Consider the following 20,076-nt stretch of genomic DNA (forward strand, 5'->3'; position numbering starts at 1 on the left):
GTAGCCTGCAGTCTGTCAGCCATCACTGTTTAGGAGGAAACTGGGGGATGAGAGCTTGGCAAGCTTTGGCTCGTAGGCCAGGTCTGGCCCACCCTTTCTTTTGTGAATAAAGTTTTATTGACACATAGCCATGTCCATTCATTTTCATATTACTGGGGCAGCTTTTCTGTTAGAGCAGCAGCAGAGTGGGTAGTCGGGACTGAAACTGCAGAGCCTGAGATATGTACTCTCTGGTCTTTTCCAGAAAATGCTCACCTCTGAGTTAAAGAAACAAGGAGCTGGTTTTAAACATTGTTAGACAAATAATGGTAGAGATGCTGGGGTCTGTAGCACACAGGTGAAAGGGGGCTCCTGAGCTGTCGATCGGTGCTTAGGAGACAGAGAGAGGGCATGGATTCACTTCGCTTCCGGGCTTTTGAAAATCAGCTCAGGGCAGGTGCTGGGAACATGTGACTCCTGGAGGAGGTAGGCTTGTGCTGTCACAGGAGGGATTTGGGCTGGACGGACAGACGGCTTTGGGGCCTCCCCGGTGGGTGCTGCCTGGAGCTGGCGGAGATGTGTCCTTTCTGGGGTCTTTGGCCTGGGGCACTCAGGGGAAGGTGATGAGGGCCAGGAGTGGTGGGACCTCGGATCAGAGGGTCCTGAGGTTTTCTCCCTGATATTGGTGTCTTCCCTTCCCGGGCCTGGCCAGGGCAGGGTCCTGAGGCCTCATGCTCAGCCATCCCCAGTGGGGTCCTGGTGCCCACTGTGCAACAGTGGCTGTTTACACTTCGCAACGGAGTCCCATAGGCAGGTTCTTAACCGACATCCTTTTTCTCTTCTTTTGCCTTCCGGGAATTGTGCTTCCCCACTGTGGACCCCCTTTCCCCTTGGCTAAGCCGCATGTAATTAGGGGAGCAAATTTGTTGAGAGGGGAATAAGGAAGCTCTCACTGCCATCAGGCATAAATGACTGGGTCTGAGTGTTGGTTCTCACTGGCTGGGTTGTTGAAGGGTGGCTGTGTCTGGTTTGTGGGTAGGGTTTTCCTTGAGCATTGTGTGGCCATGGTTGACCAGCCCATCCAACAGACGTGTAAGAGCGAGTCTTACTGGCTTGAAGGTATTTAATCCCAAAGACCTCGCTGTGGTGTTTTAGAAATTGAAGTGCGGTCGGGAATTGTCTAGACTGAGTGGCACAAACTCAAATTCCAGGTAGGGAGCATAAATATGCTGAAGCATGAGAAGCAATAGGGAGTGGTGGGGACTGTGGCAAAATTGAGGGGGAGCCTCGAGGCCTTTAGGTTTATTTAAAAGCCATCGGTCGAGATCTCTTGAGCACCTACTAAGTGCCACTTCTCCTGCTAGTCTTCTCAGTGTGTGTGTCCTCACTCATCCCCCTCCCTTTGTGGGGTCACTGTGGGTGGGCTTAGGAGGCCCCTCCAGGTGGCTGGGCTGGGGGCTCTGGAGGAGAAAGGTTCTGACTCAGACAGGGAGAGCCATGTTTGCATGGAGGGAGATGAGGGCTTGTGTATGTTGAGGTCATTTAGGGAGGGAGGTTTCCCCGGATAAGAACAGGGGGTGGTTGGGGGCGTCAGTGTCCTGCATCTTTGGACTTGGTTGCCATGCATTTTATTCTGTGGTGTTAATTCTCTTTATCAGGCACTTGAGTGCTGGGCTCAGGGAGCTCCTTGCTGGTTTTATAGACCAGCGTACATAGGTGGTTCCAAGACCACATGCCGGCGGTCTGAGAGTCTCTGTAGCATAGGGTCCTTCAAAAATGAGGTTAAGGAGCAGGTCCTCATTGGACAAGAACAGAAGCAAGGGTGTCCCAGGCAGAGGGAACAGCAGGTACAAAGACACTGCAGCATGAGAGAGCACAGTGCCCTCAGAGTCTTTGGAACAGGGGTCTTAAAAACCTTCCAGCGTCTTAAATGAATGAAGGATTGGAGAAAAACCCCAGGATGCCGTTCCTTCTGCTCATGTTTGATGAGTGGCTAGCAGTGTTTCTCTGATTTATGGAAGATAGAAGTACAAATGTGAGGGTACATGGTGGCTCACACTTGACCTCAGCTTCTGTGAGAAGCAGCAGGGAGTGGTGAGGCCTGTAGCTGACTTAGCTCGTGCCCCGGGTCCGCCCCTACTGATGTTGGGCCAAGTGGCCTCATCCTGCCAGAGCTGATTTTTGAGGACAAGCTAGAAATCGGGGTTTATGCTGAATTGCCTGAGTTTTCAAATTTAGATTAAATGAAAACAAAAACAAAACACAGATTGTATAGGTCAAAGAACTCTGGTTTGCCTCCCCTTTTTTTTAAATTAAGTTTTTAATTATAATGCCCGTGTAGTTGGGGCGCCTGGGTGGCTCAGTCATTAAGCGTCTGCCTTCCGCTTAGGTCATCATCCCAGAGTCCTGGGATCGAGCCCCACATTAGGTCCCTGCGTAGTGGGGAGTCTGCTTCTCCCTCTCCCTCTGCCCCTGCTTGTGTTCCCTCTCTCGCTGTCTCTCTCTCTCTGTGTCAAATAAATAAATAAAATCTTAAAAAAAAATAATGCCAGCCTAGTGAGCACGTTGGTTTCAGGTGTGCGATACAATGACTCAGCAGGTCTGTGCGCTGCTCAGTGCTCACCATGACAAATGCGCTCATACTCATACTTGCTTTCCATCTGCCCTTGGTCCGCAGTGTAAGACCTCAGGATTCGAGAATGGTAAGGCTTGGGTGGTGGAGGTAAAGAAGGGATTGTGTGTGACTTGGGGCAGAGACCAGACCAGGCAGGGCCGGCGCTGGGGAGCCCTGGGATATTGTGTAGCAGAGGAGAAACGTCTGTTTCCTCTTTTTGTCTGCGTTGTCTTGGATTAGGCATAGTGTCTGCCCTGCTTTTCCCGTGAGGTTGTGCCCTCTGCTCAGGCCTCAGGCTGGGCCTCCCAGGATGGAGAAGGGATGCCTCTGTGTTCTGCCTCTTGCAGAAAGACAGAGGGAAGCGTGGCAGGAGGCCCCTGTGTCTTGGGAGCTGGGACATGGCTCGGTGGCCCTCCCCTCCCTCTCATCAGCTGGGGCTGCTGCTGGGGACGGAGATGCTGGGGATGGAGATGCACACACGGCCTGGAGGAACTTTCATGCCAGGCGGACCCACCACCCTCACCCCTGCCTACTGGCCTGTTCATAAATACGGGATAAACTGGTCAACCCCAAGACTCTGGGGCTGTAAGGCATTTCCCTTCCCTGTGACAGTGAAATAAATGTCGGGCGCAGGTCCCTTGGCCTCACTTGTGAATCTGAGCTGCAGTTCACTGGGGGGCCCTGAGCGTCCTCATCTCTCCTGGGAGGCCAGCGAGACAGGGGAGCCCTGTCCGAATTGCCAGGCATTGGCCTTGCGGCGTGATGGGACAGGGATGCTGCTGGCCATTCGCTCAGGATTTGTGTGAAGGGTGGGGTGCGTTTTCCCTCAAAACTTTATTGGGGGGTGTCCTGCCATCATCCCTGCTGTACGGGGTTGGGAGGTGACAACCTGTTCTTAGCGGCATGCAGGATTCAAGCCTAGCACGGTCGGCTGTTGGAGGCCAGGGGATCCCTGGTGGTCCCATTTGCCACCTTTCGGCCATGTAGCTTTTGGAAGCTGTCCGTCTTCGACCTTGTGGGCCCTGGGCTCTTCTGTCGGTGTAGGCTCTGCCGCGTCAGGGAGCAGATGGACCTTGCTGTGGGTGGGACGTGCCCCATTGAGCCCCCATCTGCATCACAGCCCCTGACCCCATCTGGGTCTCCGTCTCCACTCACTGGGAATCTGTTCCTGGCCCCACGTGCGCCTGGCTTCTGCGAGGCCGGCAGCTGGAAAACTCTTTCTGTCTCTTTCAGTTCTCTGCTGCTCTCGGGACCATGAGCGTCTCTGGAGACACAGACGGCTGTCTCCCCGTCTCCGGCTGTCTAGCAGTGTCTCATAGCTCCCCCAGCCCCATGCATGTCCCCTCCCTCTTCCAGGAGGCCCACGGCCAGGGAGGCTGTAGTGCCTACCTGTGGTTCCTGTGGCTTGGGGCCACATTGTGGCTAAGGATGGCCATGAGGGGCCTCCCAGCTGCTCAGCCCAGCAGGGGCCCCTTGACGGGCCCTCCCCACCAGGTGTCAGAGGCCCAGGATCGTGTGTTCACCTGAGGGCTTTTACAGACTGACTCCTGCACGTCAGAACTAAAGTTCTGGCCTCGGAGGCAGATCAGACCGGGTCTTGCGGGACACGAGAGGGAAGGCATCAGCCGAGCAAGGCTGTCTTGACACCTCCCAGACTGTGCCGATTAAGAACCACAAGGGGGTGCCGGGGTGCTTCAAGGTGTTGGTGAGTGGGCTCGATGGCCCTTCTCTTGGCTGGGCGGTCCCACCTGCCCCCTTGTAGAAGGCGCCTTTTCTGAGTTGGCCGATTCCTCGCCCAGGCCCGGAGATGGGGGATGGCCCCGATGTCTTCACCGGTGCCCGTCACCTCAGCCTTCCTGTCTCAGTGGGATCGAAGGGGGTCCCAGGCTCACATCCCCACGTCTGGGGAGGAGAGGAACCCATGGTGCTGATGGCGGGGAGTTGCGCTCCCCAGAACGGAGGGGACACCGCCTCCTGCTCCAGACGGGCTGCAGTCCGTGTCCTCAGGCTGTCCCCTGCTGGGGTCCCAGGCTGAGTCACGGACCTGAGACACAGCTGGCGTCAGGCTGAGGGTCTCCAGCTTCACCGGAGGGCTTGTCAAAAATCAGACTGCCGGGATGCGCCCCTCCGTGGGGCCCGAGAGTCACCAGCAATACTGGCTGCTGGTCTGGGCCACCCACAACCTCAGCCTGGGGGATGTTTACTGGGGAGGCCCCCCAGGAAGGGAGGGGGAGGGAGCAGGTTGGCAGAAGGGGAAGTCGAGGCTTGGCACAGGTTCACGGCCTGCCTACCGCGGTTGGGGGTGGCGCGCAGGAGGAGGAGATGACCCTGAAGGGGAGATGAGCTGAAATGGCCCTTCCGAGGTGTCCTGAGGTGGGCAGAGAGGGCCAGGTCTCAGCCCACAGGCTGGGGATGGCTGGGGACACTTGCAGCCATGGGGGCAGCAAGCACCTTCTAGAAGGGGCCTGGCCAGACCCCCGGGGGACAAATCCTGTGCATTTTCCAATTTGCTAACTACACGTCCCAGTGGTCATGACCTCCTTGAACGCTTAACCACAGCGCGTGAAGCAATATGTCAGTGCGCCTGTTCAGGTGACACCCTGTCCCGTCACACCCTCATCACGGGCCCTGGACCAACCATTTGTTCCTCGTGTTGATGGTCACGTTGGAAAGCTTGGCTGGTTACAAAAGTGGAATGTAAGCCTCCTTGATGAAAAGCATCTGCCATTGGGTGTCTCTGGGCTCAGACCCTGAGACCCGCTGTGCTGCCCTGAGGGCAGGGAGGCCCGCCTGGCATCCACGGCGTGGGCGCTCAGCCCTGGCCATCGGGGCACCAGGGTCATCTTGGTGTTTAACAGAGTGTGCCATCCACCTCTGGAAACGTCTCCATATTTGGACGGAGGGAGATGTAGGCCAAGCCAGAGACTTCTGGAATGCCAGCCCCTTCACGCCCACCCCTGCTGGACCCTGCACACCTGAGCTCTGGCAGGTGGGATCTGAGCCCGCAGATCCTGGACCCTGGCCCGTGAGACCCTCCCCTGAACGGCAGGCGCGCTCGTGGGCTGGGCCCAAGCCCGAGCGTCCTCTCCGCGAGGTGAATCACCGGCTGAGGCGGGGGACGGTCCAGCGGTTTATAGTTCATGATTCATGAACCGGGGCCCCATTATCCCGGCTAGTGGCAGAACCGGAGCCCAGGAATGCTGTGGTCGCTAGTCGGCCTGACTCTGCCGGCCGTCTGGGAGCAGAGAGTGGGAGGCGGATTTGGGCCAGGCAGCAGGGCCCATCCCTGCTGTGGCTGTGACCAAGGGGCCACTGCGGCCCTCCAGGCGATGGAGGGGGTATGCCGCGGAGGGGGCGTGTCCCTGGGGGTGAGTGCCCCCCACCCTGGGGCGTCTGAGGGGGACCCAACTTCCCCTCCTGCCCTCTGGCCTGCATGTCCTTGGGCTCTGTGGCTCTTTCCTGTGGCCCAGTCCGGCTCCCACCACTGACCAGACGTCCACCTCAGGCTCCTGTGTTTTCTAGGTTGATCTCCCTGTCTCGTCCTCTTCCCTCCCTCTTCCTGTCCCGTCTCTTTCCCCAAGTGTGGGGCTCCGTATCGCTATTTCCCTCTGTGTCTCCATCCACGTCCCTCCCCCTCCCCACGCCCACGCCCCGCAGCCTCCTTCTCTGCCTTCCTCCCCCTTCCTCCTCTCCTGATCCTTCTTCCCGTCCCTTTGTGCCTCCTCTCCCTGCTTCTTGCCAAGGGACAGGTGACCTTGTTCCGGTTGCCGAGGCACCACCAGAGGCTCCCGTGCCTGGGGCAGTGCTCACGGGGGACAGCGTGACCCGGAAGGCTGTGCCTGGGTGGGTTCAGCCCGCTGTAGTCCACACAGGGAGGGGCAGCGGCTGTGCAGTTGGTGCTGGTGTCCAGGACTGGGTGGATGAAATTGCTTGAGGGCTCCCCGCCGTGCAGTCTGGCAGGGACGTGGGACAGGCCTGATATGGCCACACTGACTCCGGGCGGGGCTGCGTCTCTCCTGGCCCACTGGGTAAGCATGAGTGTGCGTGTCCCCAAACGGCTGCCCTAAACCCAGATGGGCCTCCAGCCTGGGGCTCTGTGCGGCTTCCCTGGGCGGCCCAGGCCTGTAGGAGGTGGCGTTTCTGCACTGTTGGGGACAAGCGGGGCTGGGCCAGACTGTCCAGATCTAGCGCTCCAGTGAGCAGATGTCCCTGATTCCTGCCCAGGAGGCGAGAGACTGTGGGAGGCCCCTCCGGGCCTGCACCCCCCCCAGACACATTTCAGAGACCACTGTTCTCAGGAGGGTGGGTGGTCTCCTTCCCAGGAGAGGCCATACCCCAGGGAGCGAGCAAGCTGGGCTGCTGTCTTGGGAGAAGACAAACATGGCCTTCTCATGGGCCATGACATGGGGGCAGGGGAGACCTGGCTCTCTGCCAGCCCTGTCCGAGGCAAACCACATCAAAGGCATAGAAGGACATGGAAAATGTGAGCCCAGCCCAGAAACTGTGAGCATGGAGCATTTGGATCCCGGGGGGTGGGGTGAGAGGTGGGGGGCTGACAGACCCCACATCCGGGCATCTCAGGCTGGGCTGCCAGGAGTCAGGAAATAGTTACCAGACGAGCAGCATTTGTGTGGGTCTGTGCTGCTGTGGGCCACGGCAGGAGGGATCCCCTTGGGCTTGACCGCTCAAGGAGCATCCCAGGTGGGTGGTGGCCATGTTGGAGACCTTTGTATCACGACTTCACATTGATCCATCCCCATTCTAGATGATTGCACAGTGAACAAGACAAGTGAGGTCCCAGAGCGGACACGTCCATGGGGGAGGTGGACAGTGCCCAAGGGAATTAGCATGATTGTCGGAGGTGGTCGTGAGGGAGGCAGAGTGTCGGGAGGCAACTGATGGAGGGATGGCAGCTTTTAGGGAGCTGACCTCGAAGGCTCCTCTGAGGAGGGGGTCATCTGGGCTCAAACTTGAGTGATAAGAAAGAACCAGCCAGGCAGAGTCAGAGGGAGAATCCCACGGAGCAAGTGCAAAGGCCCTGAGGTAGGAGTAGACATGGCATCTTCCCGGAGGCAGAGGGGAGCAGCCCCAAGGGAAGTGGCTGAAGTGAGCAAGGGCGTGTAGGGACTAGATCACATGGCCTCGTGGTCTGTCAGACCACTGGTCTTCTTCCCAGGGGCAGGACAGGATATGATCGACAATTTAAAACAGAGCTTTGGCTGCCACAACCACCTATCTCCCTGCAGGCAGAACAGACGTCATGGGTGTGTGTGTGTGTGTGTGTGTGTGTGTGTGTGTGTGTCTGTGTGTGTGTGTGTGTGAAATGCTCGGGTTTTTTTGGCACATCTGTTTGTAGGGGCGTGCTAGGGAGTGTTCACACCCAGCCTTGTGGGGGCGAAGCCCCGATTTGTAGCACGTAACAGTTGCCGTGGTATAAATACTCCCATTGCGCCCCATCTAAGCCACCGACATGACGTCACCGATGGTGGAACTGGGAGGGGGCGTGCCCTTCGGTGGAGCTGGGAGGGGGCGTGCCCAGCGCAGTAGACTTCCGCTGTGCAGATGCCGTTGACGTCAGTAACCTCGAGAGCATAGATAACAGATCTGTATAGTCTAATAATTGGGAAGTGCTGCATTTTGAGTACTTCTTACCCTTGTTTTTATCCCAAGTTCTTTAACTGTAAAGTTTTGTAGTTTAGGTTTTGTTTTTTGTTTTTTGTTTTTTGTTTTTAATTAACATTTAATTTATTATTTGTTTCAGGGATACAGGACTGCGAGTAGTTTAGTTTTTGATAACGGCTGTGTTTAACAGCTTAACTGCAAAATCCTTGAAAGCTGAGGTCTGCTCTCGCGAGCGGATCCGAGCCAGCTCCTACACACCTCTGTCTGGACTCAGGGGGCGTCTGCTGTCTGTGTTTCCCCAGGAGGGACAGGTGGGCTGGAGGAGGAGCATAGGGCGCCAAGGGTCAGGTGCGGGCCGCCAGGACCAGAAAACACTGTTGTGTCTTGCCTCTGACCCCTGACCAGACCCCGGTTCTTCCACCTGCGTTGGGCTCCTGGGCCCCCTCGTTCCCAGTGCCGAGAGACAGCAGGTGTCATGAGGACAGAGCCCCTCTTGGGGTTTGCTCCCTGGGGGGTGCATGGTCTGTACTCAGTGACAGGTTTGGTGAATGAGTGGCTGAGATGGCGATATCGTCGGCGCTGCGGGGTGCGAGGAAGCTCTCACGGCACGTTTCTGAAGACCTGTCATCTGAGGGTTAAATCCCATCAGCTCTCACTCTCTCCTTTGGGAAGAGACAGCCACGCCTCCCCGGATCGGATCGGCTGCCGTGTTGCCCTTCAACACGGGGCAGAAGACGTCATCCCCTGCCCCACCCCCCCAACTACTGACGGGAGCCTTGGTGGCTGTCCATTGCCACCAGGACACCCCTGTACGTCAGAGCGTGAGGGTTACCGATGGCCAGGCTCTGCAGCCATGTCCAGTTTGTCACACGGTAAGGACAGTGCTCGTGTTCATGTCGCCGTGCCTTTGCCCAGGCAGGTCCCCTCCCTGCAGTGTCCCCTCATCCTTGTCAACCGAAAGCCTTTGGGGACTCTGCTCAGAGGCCTCCTTTCCCGTCCTCGTGGGTCAGGCAGAACGGCCACCACATCTGTCGTGTGCTCTGCCTTTCGAAGTGTCCCCAGCACGAGCCTCCTTCTGCCCTGGCGGAGTTCCTTGTCTGTCATTTGGGGAAGGTTAGGGATCGCATTTTTGGTGGCGTGGTGTCCGCCTCGTGTGCTCAGAGCACACGTGTGGAGGGAATATGCATGTGGTGGCGCAGTTGGGCTTGAACGGGGGAGCCCGTGACCTCCCAGCCCGGGGTCGCAGGCGCAACACCTGCCCGTAGGATCTTGCTGGAAAATGCTGTGCAGTCTGGGGCCAGCCCCTCGGCTTCTCCGTGTCCCTGTGTCGTGTGCTATGGAGCAGAGGTCGTCCCAGGGCTGCTGGGAGGATTCGGTTCACTCACAGGTAGAATGAAGAGAAGCCTTCGTCTGGATGTGTTGTTTTTATTCATGCGGTTTTCCGTGCAGCCCTGATCTGGGGCTCAGCTCAGCGCAGGCTCTGTGGCCTCCTGCCTGTCCTGCACTCAGCTCTGGAAGTAGGGGTCCCTCGGGGATCAGAACTGATGGCTCTTGCTGACCATAGATCTGGTCAGGTTTTCCGCAAAGTCGTGCTGTGGTTTGGGAGGGACGTTCCCAACCGAGTCCTGGGCATGAAGCCCATCGTGAGTCGGAAACGAGTCTGGAAAGCAGAGGTAGACCCCGCACCGTGAGCTCCAGAGTCCTTCGAGAGGGAGTTTGGCCTCCGGATCTCCCCACCCCCTAGGTCCACAGGTGTTACCTGCTGCCAGCGGCAAGGGTCCTGGGTGTGTTTTGGGAAAAAAGGATCCCTGACAGCCTCACCCCTCAGTGTGGTCCAGGAACTAGCAGCATCAGCCCCCCTGGAAGCCGCCTAGAAATGCAGTGGCTCAGGCCCTCCGCAGACACACGGAGTCTGCACTTCCCCACTGTCCCCAGCTGATTCGTGCATGGTCTAGATGGAGCAGCACTGGTCTGGGGCACGGGTGGGCACGCGATGGCTCCTCAGGCCAAATCTGGCCCACTGACAATTTTATAAATAAAGTTTTATTGGCACAGAGCTGTGCCTATTTGTTTACATTTTGGTTGCTTTCAGGTTACAAACCGAGGTGAGTTGAGCAGTTGGACCTGTGGCCGCACAGAATTAACTGTGTGGCTCTTACAGGAAAAGCTGGCTGGCTCCTTGTCTACCGCACTAGATCTCAAGCCTGGTTGGCCATCGGAGTAACCTGGGGATTCGTGATTGGTGTGGCCGCCGCCCGGGCTCCCCAGGTGTCCTGTCGTGCGGTCAGCAGGCCGCAGGAAGCTTGGCTCTGGTTTCCCCATGAAAGCGGGCAAGTGCGGCTCCACGGCCGTGGATGGCTGAGGTCCGGGGCTGGGCCTGTAGTGGCCGCTCCTCCGTGCTGATGTAGCCGTCCTCCTGTGTGCTGCCCTAGACCATCAAAGGCTTTCCGAGACTGACCTGGCTTGGGGGTGGGGGTTGCTGTGAGTTGGGGCCCCATCTCGCCCCATAAACCTGGAGTGAATGGAGCCCTCCTGAGTCATCCCGTTGACTTCTGCGTGCAGCAGGTGGCCAGGCAGATGGTCCTTACTGTGCCTGACCAGTCTGTCCCACTGTGAAATGTGTTTGAGGCCAGGACGGACCTGGGGCTCCCCCCTTTTGTCCCCTGTGACGGTGCCACTCAGCTCAGGGTGCTGGGACACCTCTCCCAAGGGAGACGGCAGCCAGGTCTCAGGAAACCCGGAGCCTGTCCGGGGCCCTGTGCCGTGGCTCCATGGCAGTGTTGCTGCACTCCCCGCTCCTCCGCACCCCTGCACTTCTTAGGGCTTGGGAAAGTGTCCAGGCAGGGGCACCGTTGTCCAGCACTGGGCTTGCACACCTGGTGGGAAGGGATGGGAATCATGAGCAGGCTGTGGTGCTCACTGGAGCTCCTGAGCCTCCGCATGAGGTGGGCAGAGGTGGGGAGACTCTGGCTCTGAGCACTGCTGAGGGGGGAGGGGCCCGCCAGGGTAGGTGGAGTGGCGGGAATGGGGGCTCGGCATGGCCAGGGTTAACTCAGGCGTAGGCTGGAATCCTGGCCCTGCTGTTTACCTGGTTTGTCCCTTGACTTCTCTGTGCCTCAGTTTATTCTTCTGTAAAATGGGAGAATGAGGGGTTGATAAAGGAGGTGATTGCAGTTGATAGAACAGTGCCAGGCGCAGGGCACTTAGACTGGTTTTTGTTATTCATGCTGTGACATGGGTGATGATTTGGGGGTGGGGGTGGTTATAGGCTGGCCCAGGCTCGGGAGGGGGTGGGGGTTCGAGGAATCTAGAATGGGGGCAGGGTGGGCAAGGTGGGAATGGACAGGGACACCCAAAGACACCCCCTCGGACCCGAGGCCCCAGATTCTGGTCAGAGGCTATGAGTAGGGCTTTGGAGACCATGGGTCCCGGCCGTTGGCTCTCGTGAAGCGTTGCTTCCCTGTAGGATGGGAACACGGGTCACTGCCCTTTCTGTCTGAGGTTGGCTAAGGGCATGAAGTGGGGTAGCGCTTGCAAGGGGCTTAGCGTGGTGCCAAGGACAGGCCACCTCCATGGGTGGAGCCCCAGCTCACCACTCCTCTCGGTTTTTCATCTTCATTCCTATCCTCGGGACCTCAGAGGGCTGGAGCTCGTCGACAGAACGTGCTGGGCATGCAGTCAGCCCTTGGGAAGTGCTGGCCTCTTCCTAGGGGGCCTTCTCCGGGATTCCGAGGGGGAGGGCCGCAGGAAGGCGCAGAGCTCAGGGTGGCATGGAGGCAGACTCCTCTGGGCCTCCGCCCCTGTCAGTCAGGAGGCATGGGTGCGGGGCTGGGCTCCGTGGGTGGGAGCTGCACTCCCTGGCTGTGCTGGCAGGGATGGTGGCTGCTTGGTGGAGGATGAGGTCCCAGGAGCCTTTGAGGCCCCCCAGGCTAGATCCAAGGAATGCTGACAGGTGCCTCCTGCAGGTTGGCTCAGCATTGGGCCCCCGTGGCCATTAGGAGGGACAGCAGGGAAGGATTTGGGGTGAGGCTGCCGCCCAGGCGGGGTCTGGGTACAGGTGTGGCCGAAGGCGTGTTGGGTGGTGCCGAGCTCCCTGTGGTCGGAGAGCCCCTTGCCGTGCCCAGCACCTGGCGTCAGGCTCCCAGGTGTTGTAGAAGTCGGCAAATCTGACAGGCGGAGATGGGAGCCAGGCTGGGTGGCCTGTGGGGCAGGGGTCACTCCCCCTCCCCAACCAGCCATGCGCTCTCCCATGCCCTGGAGCCAGGTCTCTGACCCCCACTTGCCCCCATAGCCCTCATCAGGCGAGGGTACAGAGGGCGCGCTGTGTTGAAACAAAGCGGGAAACCTCTCTGTCCCCACTTCCACCTGCTGGGATGGACAGCTCCAAAAGCGACTTTGCCTTTTGGGTGTGAGAGGGGGCCATAGCTCCCAGGCAGTGGGAAGTTTATGCTTTAGTTCAAGTTGAGGGCTTCGGGGGACAGGCTAGTTAAGGGCCAGCCACCGGGGATCGGCAACAACGTGGTGGGGGTGGAGAGGCTGTTCCATGTCCAGCCGTCGTGCCCCTTGCCTCCTCCGACAGAATAGAGGGGGTTCTTGGAGAGGGGGAGGCAGAGCCGAGCCAGGAGGTCCTGGGGCGACCTCTGCCACAGCTTCAGAGAGCGTGGGTTCCCCCAGCCCCCCAGGGTCCACAGAGTGCCCCCAGCTGGCCTGTGCTCCCGCTTCCTAAATTCTAGCTGCACGAGAGGGTCCAGGGAGGTGTCGCAGGCCGAGGCAGCCTTGGCAGGACAGGCATGTGTTCCTGAGACACAGGAAAGATGCAGGGAAGGAGCGAGACCCTGCCTGCCCTCACCTTCTCCCTCAGCTTCGTTTCTTTTTCCTTGTCGGATCATCCGTTTGACTGTACCCCTACCACACACACGCAAGGCTTTGCTTGGGTTTGTTTTCCTTTCGCTTGGCTCGTCGGCACGGAAAGATGGTCTGGTTGGTAGGTGTCTGTAGGGAGGACTTTGGGGTGGCTGTGCATTTTTTTTTTTTTTAAGATTTTATTTATTTATTTGACAGAGAGATCACAAGCAGGCAGAGAGGCAGGCAGAGAGAGAGGAGGAAGCAGGCTTCCCTAGAGAGCAGAGAGCCCGATGCGGGGCCCGATCCCAGGACTCTGAGATCACGACCTGAGCCGAAGGCAGCGGCTTAACCCACTGAGCCACCCAGGCGCCCCGTGGCTGTGCATTTTTAAAGATTTTATTTGTTTATTTGACAGACAGAAATCACAAGTAGGTAGAGAGGCAGGCTCCCCGCTGAGCAGAGAGCCCGATGCGGGGCTCAATCCTAGGACCCTGGGATCATGACCTGAGCTGAAGGCAGAGGCTTAACCCACTGAGCCACCCAGGCCCCCCCCGCCCCCCCCCCCCCCCCCCCGGCGTACATTTTTGAAAGAAATCAGGTGGGGCAGAAGGGAAGTCGGGCAACCTCTCGGGAAGGAGCGGCTGCCTTCACTTCCTCCCTTGTCCTGAGGAGGGCAGGCTCAGCAGCCCGGGCTAATGGGGCAACGGACCTGTGCCTGCCTTGCCTCCGGGCAGAAGAAATGCCTTCAAGAGGAGGCTGGTTTGCTGTGAGCCCCTTTCGTCTCCCCCTGAAGTGGAGGTTCGCGTCCCCTTGATGCAAGGAGGGCAAGCCTGCTGTTGCAAGAGCGTGTCCTCGACGTGGCAGCAAGCGCCTTCACATGGGCCTGGGCCCAGGACACCCCTCCCGCTGGCCCATTTTACAGATGTGGTGACAGGCTGAGAGGTGGCCTGAGCTTCGTCAGCAACGTGTCCCCAGGTTCCCTGGTGTTCACCCTGCTCTGGCTTCAGGCCGACCAGCAGCCCTCCCCGTGCTGTTGATGGCGTCAGTCCCACTTTAACACCCACGCCAGACACCAGCTCTGAGGCGTCTCTCGATTCCGCCTCCCGGGCCCTGGCTGAGGTGTCGGCATGCTGACTAGCCCTGCTGTGCAGAGTCTGCACAGAGAGGTCAAGATCCTCATCTGAGGTCACACAGCCCCCGAATGGAGGAGGCAGGAGTTAGCCCAGGCTTCCAATTTCTACACCTCTCCTGGGACTCCTGGCTCCCCAGACCCCGTGGGCTGCAGGACCCCGGGCTGCGGCCGGGGCCGTCTCCCTACCCTGCCAGCTCCCTCAGCCCAGGTGCAGGGACGCCCCAGTCTCACTGTTTTCCTCCTGTCCCCTCCGCTGGGCCGGCGGCAGCAGCAGCAGCAGCAGCAGCAGCAGCAGCAGCAGCAGCAGATGTCCCGGAGCACCCAGGAGGAGAAGGAGGAGAAGGAGAAGGACAAGGAGGCCGAGAAGGAGGAGGAGAAGCCCGACGTGGAGAACGACAAGGAGGAGCTGAGCAAGTAAGACAGCCAGGCCGCCCGGCTTTGCACCCCCAGGGAGCGGCGAGGAGGTGCCCCCGACCGCGCTGGAGGCCAGGCTCCTGCGGGCAGTGCTCCGCAGAGGCTGTGAGGACAGCGGCTCAGCACCTGCCGATAGTCTGCCGGGAAGGGAGGCATCTTTGGCTCCGTCTGAGCCCAACAGCCCCCCTTCCAGAAGCCCGCCCGGCCCCCTCCCCTCTCCTCCCGCCCGCCCTTTCCTCCTCGAACCCTCTGGAGACCTCAGAGACTGATAGCTCATTTGAGCTCGACTCCTGAGCTAATACATCTAGGCAGTGACTTTGGAGCTCTTTGCCTCCTCGTCTCTCTCCCTCCTCCGCCGAGTCTCCCGAGATGCCAGGCGGGGGCCGGGAGATCAGAGGAGCTGGCGGAAGGACTAGGGATGCAGGCGGGCCCTGCCCTCACCTCTAGAATTCTCGCTGTCAGCGTGAGCTCTTGCAGATCAAGGCACAGCCTCCCGTGCCTGCCAGGGGCGGGCTCCGAACGCAGCCAGCTGGAGATCCGCGCCGGGGAGGGGGCGGGCACGGCTCCGTGCCAGGTACCTGGAAGAGGCTCAGGAATGTGGCTTCGGAGAACATCTGGCTTCATTACCCCCCGTCTCCCGGACGCCCAGGGAGGGCCTTCAGGAAGATGAATGGGAGGCGGGAGTGGTAAAGTGGAGCGGCCCCGCGGTCCGCCCTCCTGAGCCGGCTTCTGAGAAGGCCCCAGCTCTGGGTATGGAGGTCACACGCACCCCCACACACCTGGCTCGGTGGCCCACGCCAGCAGGAGACTCCCCTTTTGTGCGTGCTGCGAGGCACAGTGGCCCTTGATGATACGGCCAGCAAAGTGAGGGCCGTTCCTAGAGACCCGCGGAGCCTCTCTGTTTTGGGGAGTGAGGTGTCCCGTCGGTGGCACCCACCGGCACCCCATGCTCTCGGCACAGAAGGCTTGCCGACGGGGAGCAGAGAACGGCTCTGTGTCGGGCACGTGAGATGGTAGCTGCTGCCCGCCAGCCCTTCCCCTGGGCGCCCCCCCCCCCCCCCCCGCCTCCCAGTCTCTGGCTGGTACAGACCCCCACCCCCGCAGCCAGCACTCCTCGAGCCAAAGAAAAGCTGGTCTCTTGCAATGGTCGTCTGGTCTCCAGGCGCAGACGAAGCCATCCCTGTCTCTGTCTCTGGCCTTCAGGGAGAAGACGGACGACACCTCGGGGGAGGACAACGATGAGAAGGAGGCAGTGGCCTCCAAAGGCCGCAAAACGGCCAACAGCCAGGGAAGGCGCAAAGGCCGCATCACCCGCTCGATGGCCAATGAGGCCAACAGCGAGGAGGCCATCACCCCGCAGCAGAGCGCTGAGCTGGGTGAGTTCTGGGCCAGGGAGGACCATGGCTTCTGAATCCCAGCTTGAGCTTCTGAACGCGCTGGGTGACCTGGGGAGAGCTCCTAAACCTCTCTGTGCACCTCATCTACACAGCGCTTGCCGGGTGTGGGAAGAGCCCATGACGGTGCGTGGGGGTGGGAAGGGATAGTGGCTGTCAGCCCCGGTGATCCTGGAACTGGGAGGGTTCACATAAAAATCCAGATCGCCAGTTTGGGTTCTGTTTTTTAAATGAGAAAATCCGGCCGCACCTGGCCCCCATTTCTTCCCGGTAGCAGCTGGAACGGAGTAGCCCTACCCCTGGGTAGAAGGACCTGGGCACAGACTGTACCCCTCCCACCCCACCTGTCCCCAGCCCCAGTAGGCTCTCGGGTTTATACTTCACTTCTGTGGGCTTCAGTTTCTCCTGCTCAGCAGATGTCCACCCCCAGGGGCTCTGAGCCTCCCCCACCCACCCACCTCAAGTTGTAGGGGGGTTGGGGGGAGAGATGGCTCTAGTAGCAGTTCTCAAGTTCAGCCACAGGGGGGCAGCCAACGTGTGTCTGTCGTCTGTACTGTTTTGGCTGTTGGAGGGGGGATACTGACCTTCCCAGCTCTGTGCTCAGGCTGAGGCCCCCGCCACCAGGATACTTCCCCAGGGTGGGAGCTGATGGAGGTGAGGTTTCGTTCTCACAGATGGCCCCTACCCCACCCCAGGGTCCGTATCAGACACTTGTCCTTTCTTCCTGTGGGAGATAATTTGTACCCACTTTATAGATGGGCTTTTTGAGGCTTAGAGAGAGGATGTTGCCTCCATAGTCGTGAGCTCACCGGGATTCAGACCCAGCCCCATTGGCCACAGATCTCATGTGACTCCTGTAGGTGTTTGTTGGCTGCCCCTTGGTGCCCGGAGGCTGATTCGGTGAGAGGGAGGGGGACGGCTAACTTCTGGGAAGCTCCTCTCAGGCCCCAGGCTGATGTTGGGGCAAACACCACCCGGGCCCTCCAGCGGGCTGTTCCAGCACCCCACCCTGAGCTCAGACTTCTAGCTTCCCTCCGAGGATGCCTTGGGAAAGAAGGGAGAGTTCGTGAGGTCTCACAGGTTGGCAGGTCACAGCAGCAGGGAGTGGGAACATCTCCCCTCTCTTGGCTATTCCTTCTCCTTCCCCTCCTGCTGGAGCTTCCCCCACTGGCCAGCTGGCCTCTCCCTAGCGCATCCTCTGGGCCTGGTGCTGTTCTAGGCGCTGAGTCCATGCCGCTGGCTCCTCGTGTCTGCCCTCTTGGTGAGGTCTTAAGCAATTTACAGGGAAAGACCTGGGTTCCTATCTAGGGGACCTTGGAGGAGAGATCCAAAAACAGCGCCACAGCGGAGGCCTGGCCAACTCTGTGTGAGGTCAGCAAGAGCCATGTCCCTTCTAAAGCTTCCTTCTGATCAGGTGGAGTTTGGGGAGAGTACAGCACTCACCCTGTAGAGCAGCATTCTCAGTGAGGGACCTGATGAGCCCCAGGGGACAATTCTGGCCAACAATGGCCACGTCTGGAACACTTGTTGATTGTCACAGCTGGGGTGGGGACTGCTGGCAGCTGGTGGGTTAAAACCGAGGGTTTAACAGTAAAGAATCACCCGTACAGACAAGTCCACGCTCACATGAGGGCCCCGCCCACCCAAAGCTCGCGTCCCGAGTGCCCCCGACCTTCATCCGGTCACCGAGCTTTCACGTAGGTCACCCCCTTCCCAACCAAGTGCATGCAGAGACAGTCCTCACAGTCCAGACCCTAGACCACCTTAGTGTCCCCTCCTGTAAAATGGGCTGATTATACCACCGCCATCCCAGCGGGCCAGTGGAGGCTGGGCCGCCCCTCGGGCTGCTGCCAACGCACCCCGTCTTCCGTTTCAGCTTCGATGGAGATGAACGAGAGTTCTCGCTGGACGGAAGAGGAGATGGAGACAGCCAAGAAAGGTGAGGGGCTCCGGGGGCTCTGATCTGTCCTGATTGGCATCCGGACCCCGCAGCTCTTGTGCTGGGGAGGCTGAGGCACATTGGGCCTGACCCACGTGCTCTGGAGCCGTCCGGAGGGCCAGGCTCTGCTTTCGGGCTGATCTCAGATCGGTTGCTTTTCCCCCGAGTCTTGGTTTCACCCTGCAGTGACTGCGTCATCAGGCACACAGTGTGTCCCCAGGGTGACATTGAGGCACAGCTGAGAAAAGGTGCAGCTCAGGCTGTGTGCATGGGTCAGTGGACCGCTTCTGTTGCCTCTGGGGTCAGCATGTCGTGGCCCGGTAGATGCTGGTGGCAGCGCACCTGGGCGTCTTGGAGGGGAGGCCCAGAGCTGTCCGGCAGCCACCATAGCAGGATCACAGGGTCAAGCTGCGTGTCCCCTTCAGCTGTGTCATTTCTGTGGCTGGAGGCCGTACACGGTAGTGCTGACCTCATGTCCTCCCTTAGAAGCCAGCTGCGTGTTCATTGGAGCCAGAACAGCAGGGTCCTTCCCTTCATGGCTCAGTGACCTATCTCTGTGCCTTAGTCTCCCGTTCTGTGAAGTGGGAGAGGCATCCGTGAGGAACCAGAGGTAACAGGCATCAAGGGGCCTGAGGACGGGTCCTGTACTGTCGGGGACTGCATCCGCATGGGTTCCCCTTGTCTCTGGGCTGACTTCTTCCTCACTGTGCCCAGCACTGACAGGAAGGCTGAGGCCAGGGGTGCCTGACCCCCATTTACCTGCCTGCTCTCATTTACTCTGGTCCCAGCTCCCAGAGTGGCTCTTGTTACCATCCCGTTTCACAGAGGACGAAGTGAGGAGTGAGGGCAAGGATGGCCTGGGGCCCGGAGCAAGTCCACGCCTCCAGCTCTCGTCCCCCTGGCCCCACCAGGGCCCCACCACAGACGTGCAGCTTCCTGTGCCCAGGGCTCTGGGTCATGACTCACAGAGGGGACAGATGGCCTTTCTTGTGAAGGCCCCGGGCATCCAGAGGCAGGCGAGTGTGAGGACGGGACAGCCTCCAGGCCCCCACACTCCAGCCTGGGAAGGGGGTGCTGAGTGGCCCGAGTGCTCTGCCCTGGGGTTTCAGAAACTGACCAGGAGCAGCCCCAGACCTGAGCAGGGCCTTCCCTCCCAGCTCCTGTCTGGGCCCCCCTGCCCCTCCGAGGCCCAGGCCCCTGTTCCGAGCTCCCCGCCCTTGGCGAGCAGCGACCCTCTCAGCACTCGGGAGAGGAGCCCCCTGCTTCCCCTCCTGGGCGAGGCCCTGGAAGGTGTAGGCCAAGCGGCACGCATAGGGGCCCTGGGCGTCGTCTCTCATAGCAGGGCAAAGGGGTGCTGTTAGCCCCCCAGGGGGGCGCATGGTGCTTTTTCCTCTGTTGGTTTCTCTCTGTTCTCTGTCTGTGGTGTGGTTCCAGGCTGGACCGCACCACTGGGTGCAATAGAGACGTCCCTGAGATCGCGTGAGTCTTTTTTTCTCTTTCATGGAATTTCGGCGAAACACGCCTAACGCAAAATTTACCGTTTGCTCTTTCAAAGTGTACAAGTTAGTGGCATTAAGCACCTTCACAGTGTTGTGCAACCATCACCTCTGTCTAGTTCCAGAACGTTTTACCACCCCAGACGGAAACCCAGTGCCCACAAGTGGTCACGCCCAGCCCCTGAGGCCCGCCAGCCTCTGGCGTCCACTAATCTCCTTTCCGAGTCTGTGGATTTGCTGTTCACCCAAATGGGATCCCGCGGGACACGCCCCCCCCGCGTCTGGCTTCTCCCCCAGCCTCGTGCTCTCGAAGTTGATCTGTGGTGTTGGTGTGTGGGCTTCGTTCCTTTTCGTGGCTGAGCTCTAGTGCGCTGCGCGGGGTCCTGCCGATGCGTCCGTGGGTCTATCAGTCGACGGTCATGGGGGTTGTTTCTGTCTTCGGGCTCTTGTGAACAGAGCCGCTGGGAACACCTGTGCACAGTCGCACATTTTGTTAAGCACGCGCGAGTCCCCTGTGTATCCGTCGTTGGAAGCGATGTCACCCGGCACCCCCCCTTCCCCTCCCACCAGGGCAGTGAGGGGCTCTGTGTGCAAGGCCCAGGACCGCCAGCCGGTGCTCCCACAGCCCCTCTCTGCCGCGC

The 20,076-nt window shown here is 59.5% G+C and overlaps 1 protein-coding gene across 1 annotated transcript in view; it reads left to right on the forward strand.

Annotated features, from left to right (window-relative positions):
* The window catches only part of LOC111156480 (nuclear receptor corepressor 2), a 207,664-nt gene that overhangs the window by 125,688 nt on the left and 61,900 nt on the right, over positions 1–20,076 (forward strand). Inside the window, exons 16-18 of the mRNA XM_022517407.1 lie at positions 14,461–14,606; positions 15,810–15,982; positions 17,877–17,939. Of these exons, the coding sequence (XP_022373115.1) occupies positions 14,461–14,606; positions 15,810–15,982; positions 17,877–17,939 (382 nt within the window). The remainder of the gene's footprint in view (positions 1–14,460; positions 14,607–15,809; positions 15,983–17,876; positions 17,940–20,076) is intronic.

The sequence above is a fragment of the Enhydra lutris genome, unplaced genomic scaffold, assembly GCF_002288905.1.
Source record: "Enhydra lutris kenyoni isolate GAN:26980312 unplaced genomic scaffold, ASM228890v2 scaffoldscaffold46, whole genome shotgun sequence".
Taxonomy (NCBI): Eukaryota; Metazoa; Chordata; class Mammalia; order Carnivora; family Mustelidae; genus Enhydra; species Enhydra lutris.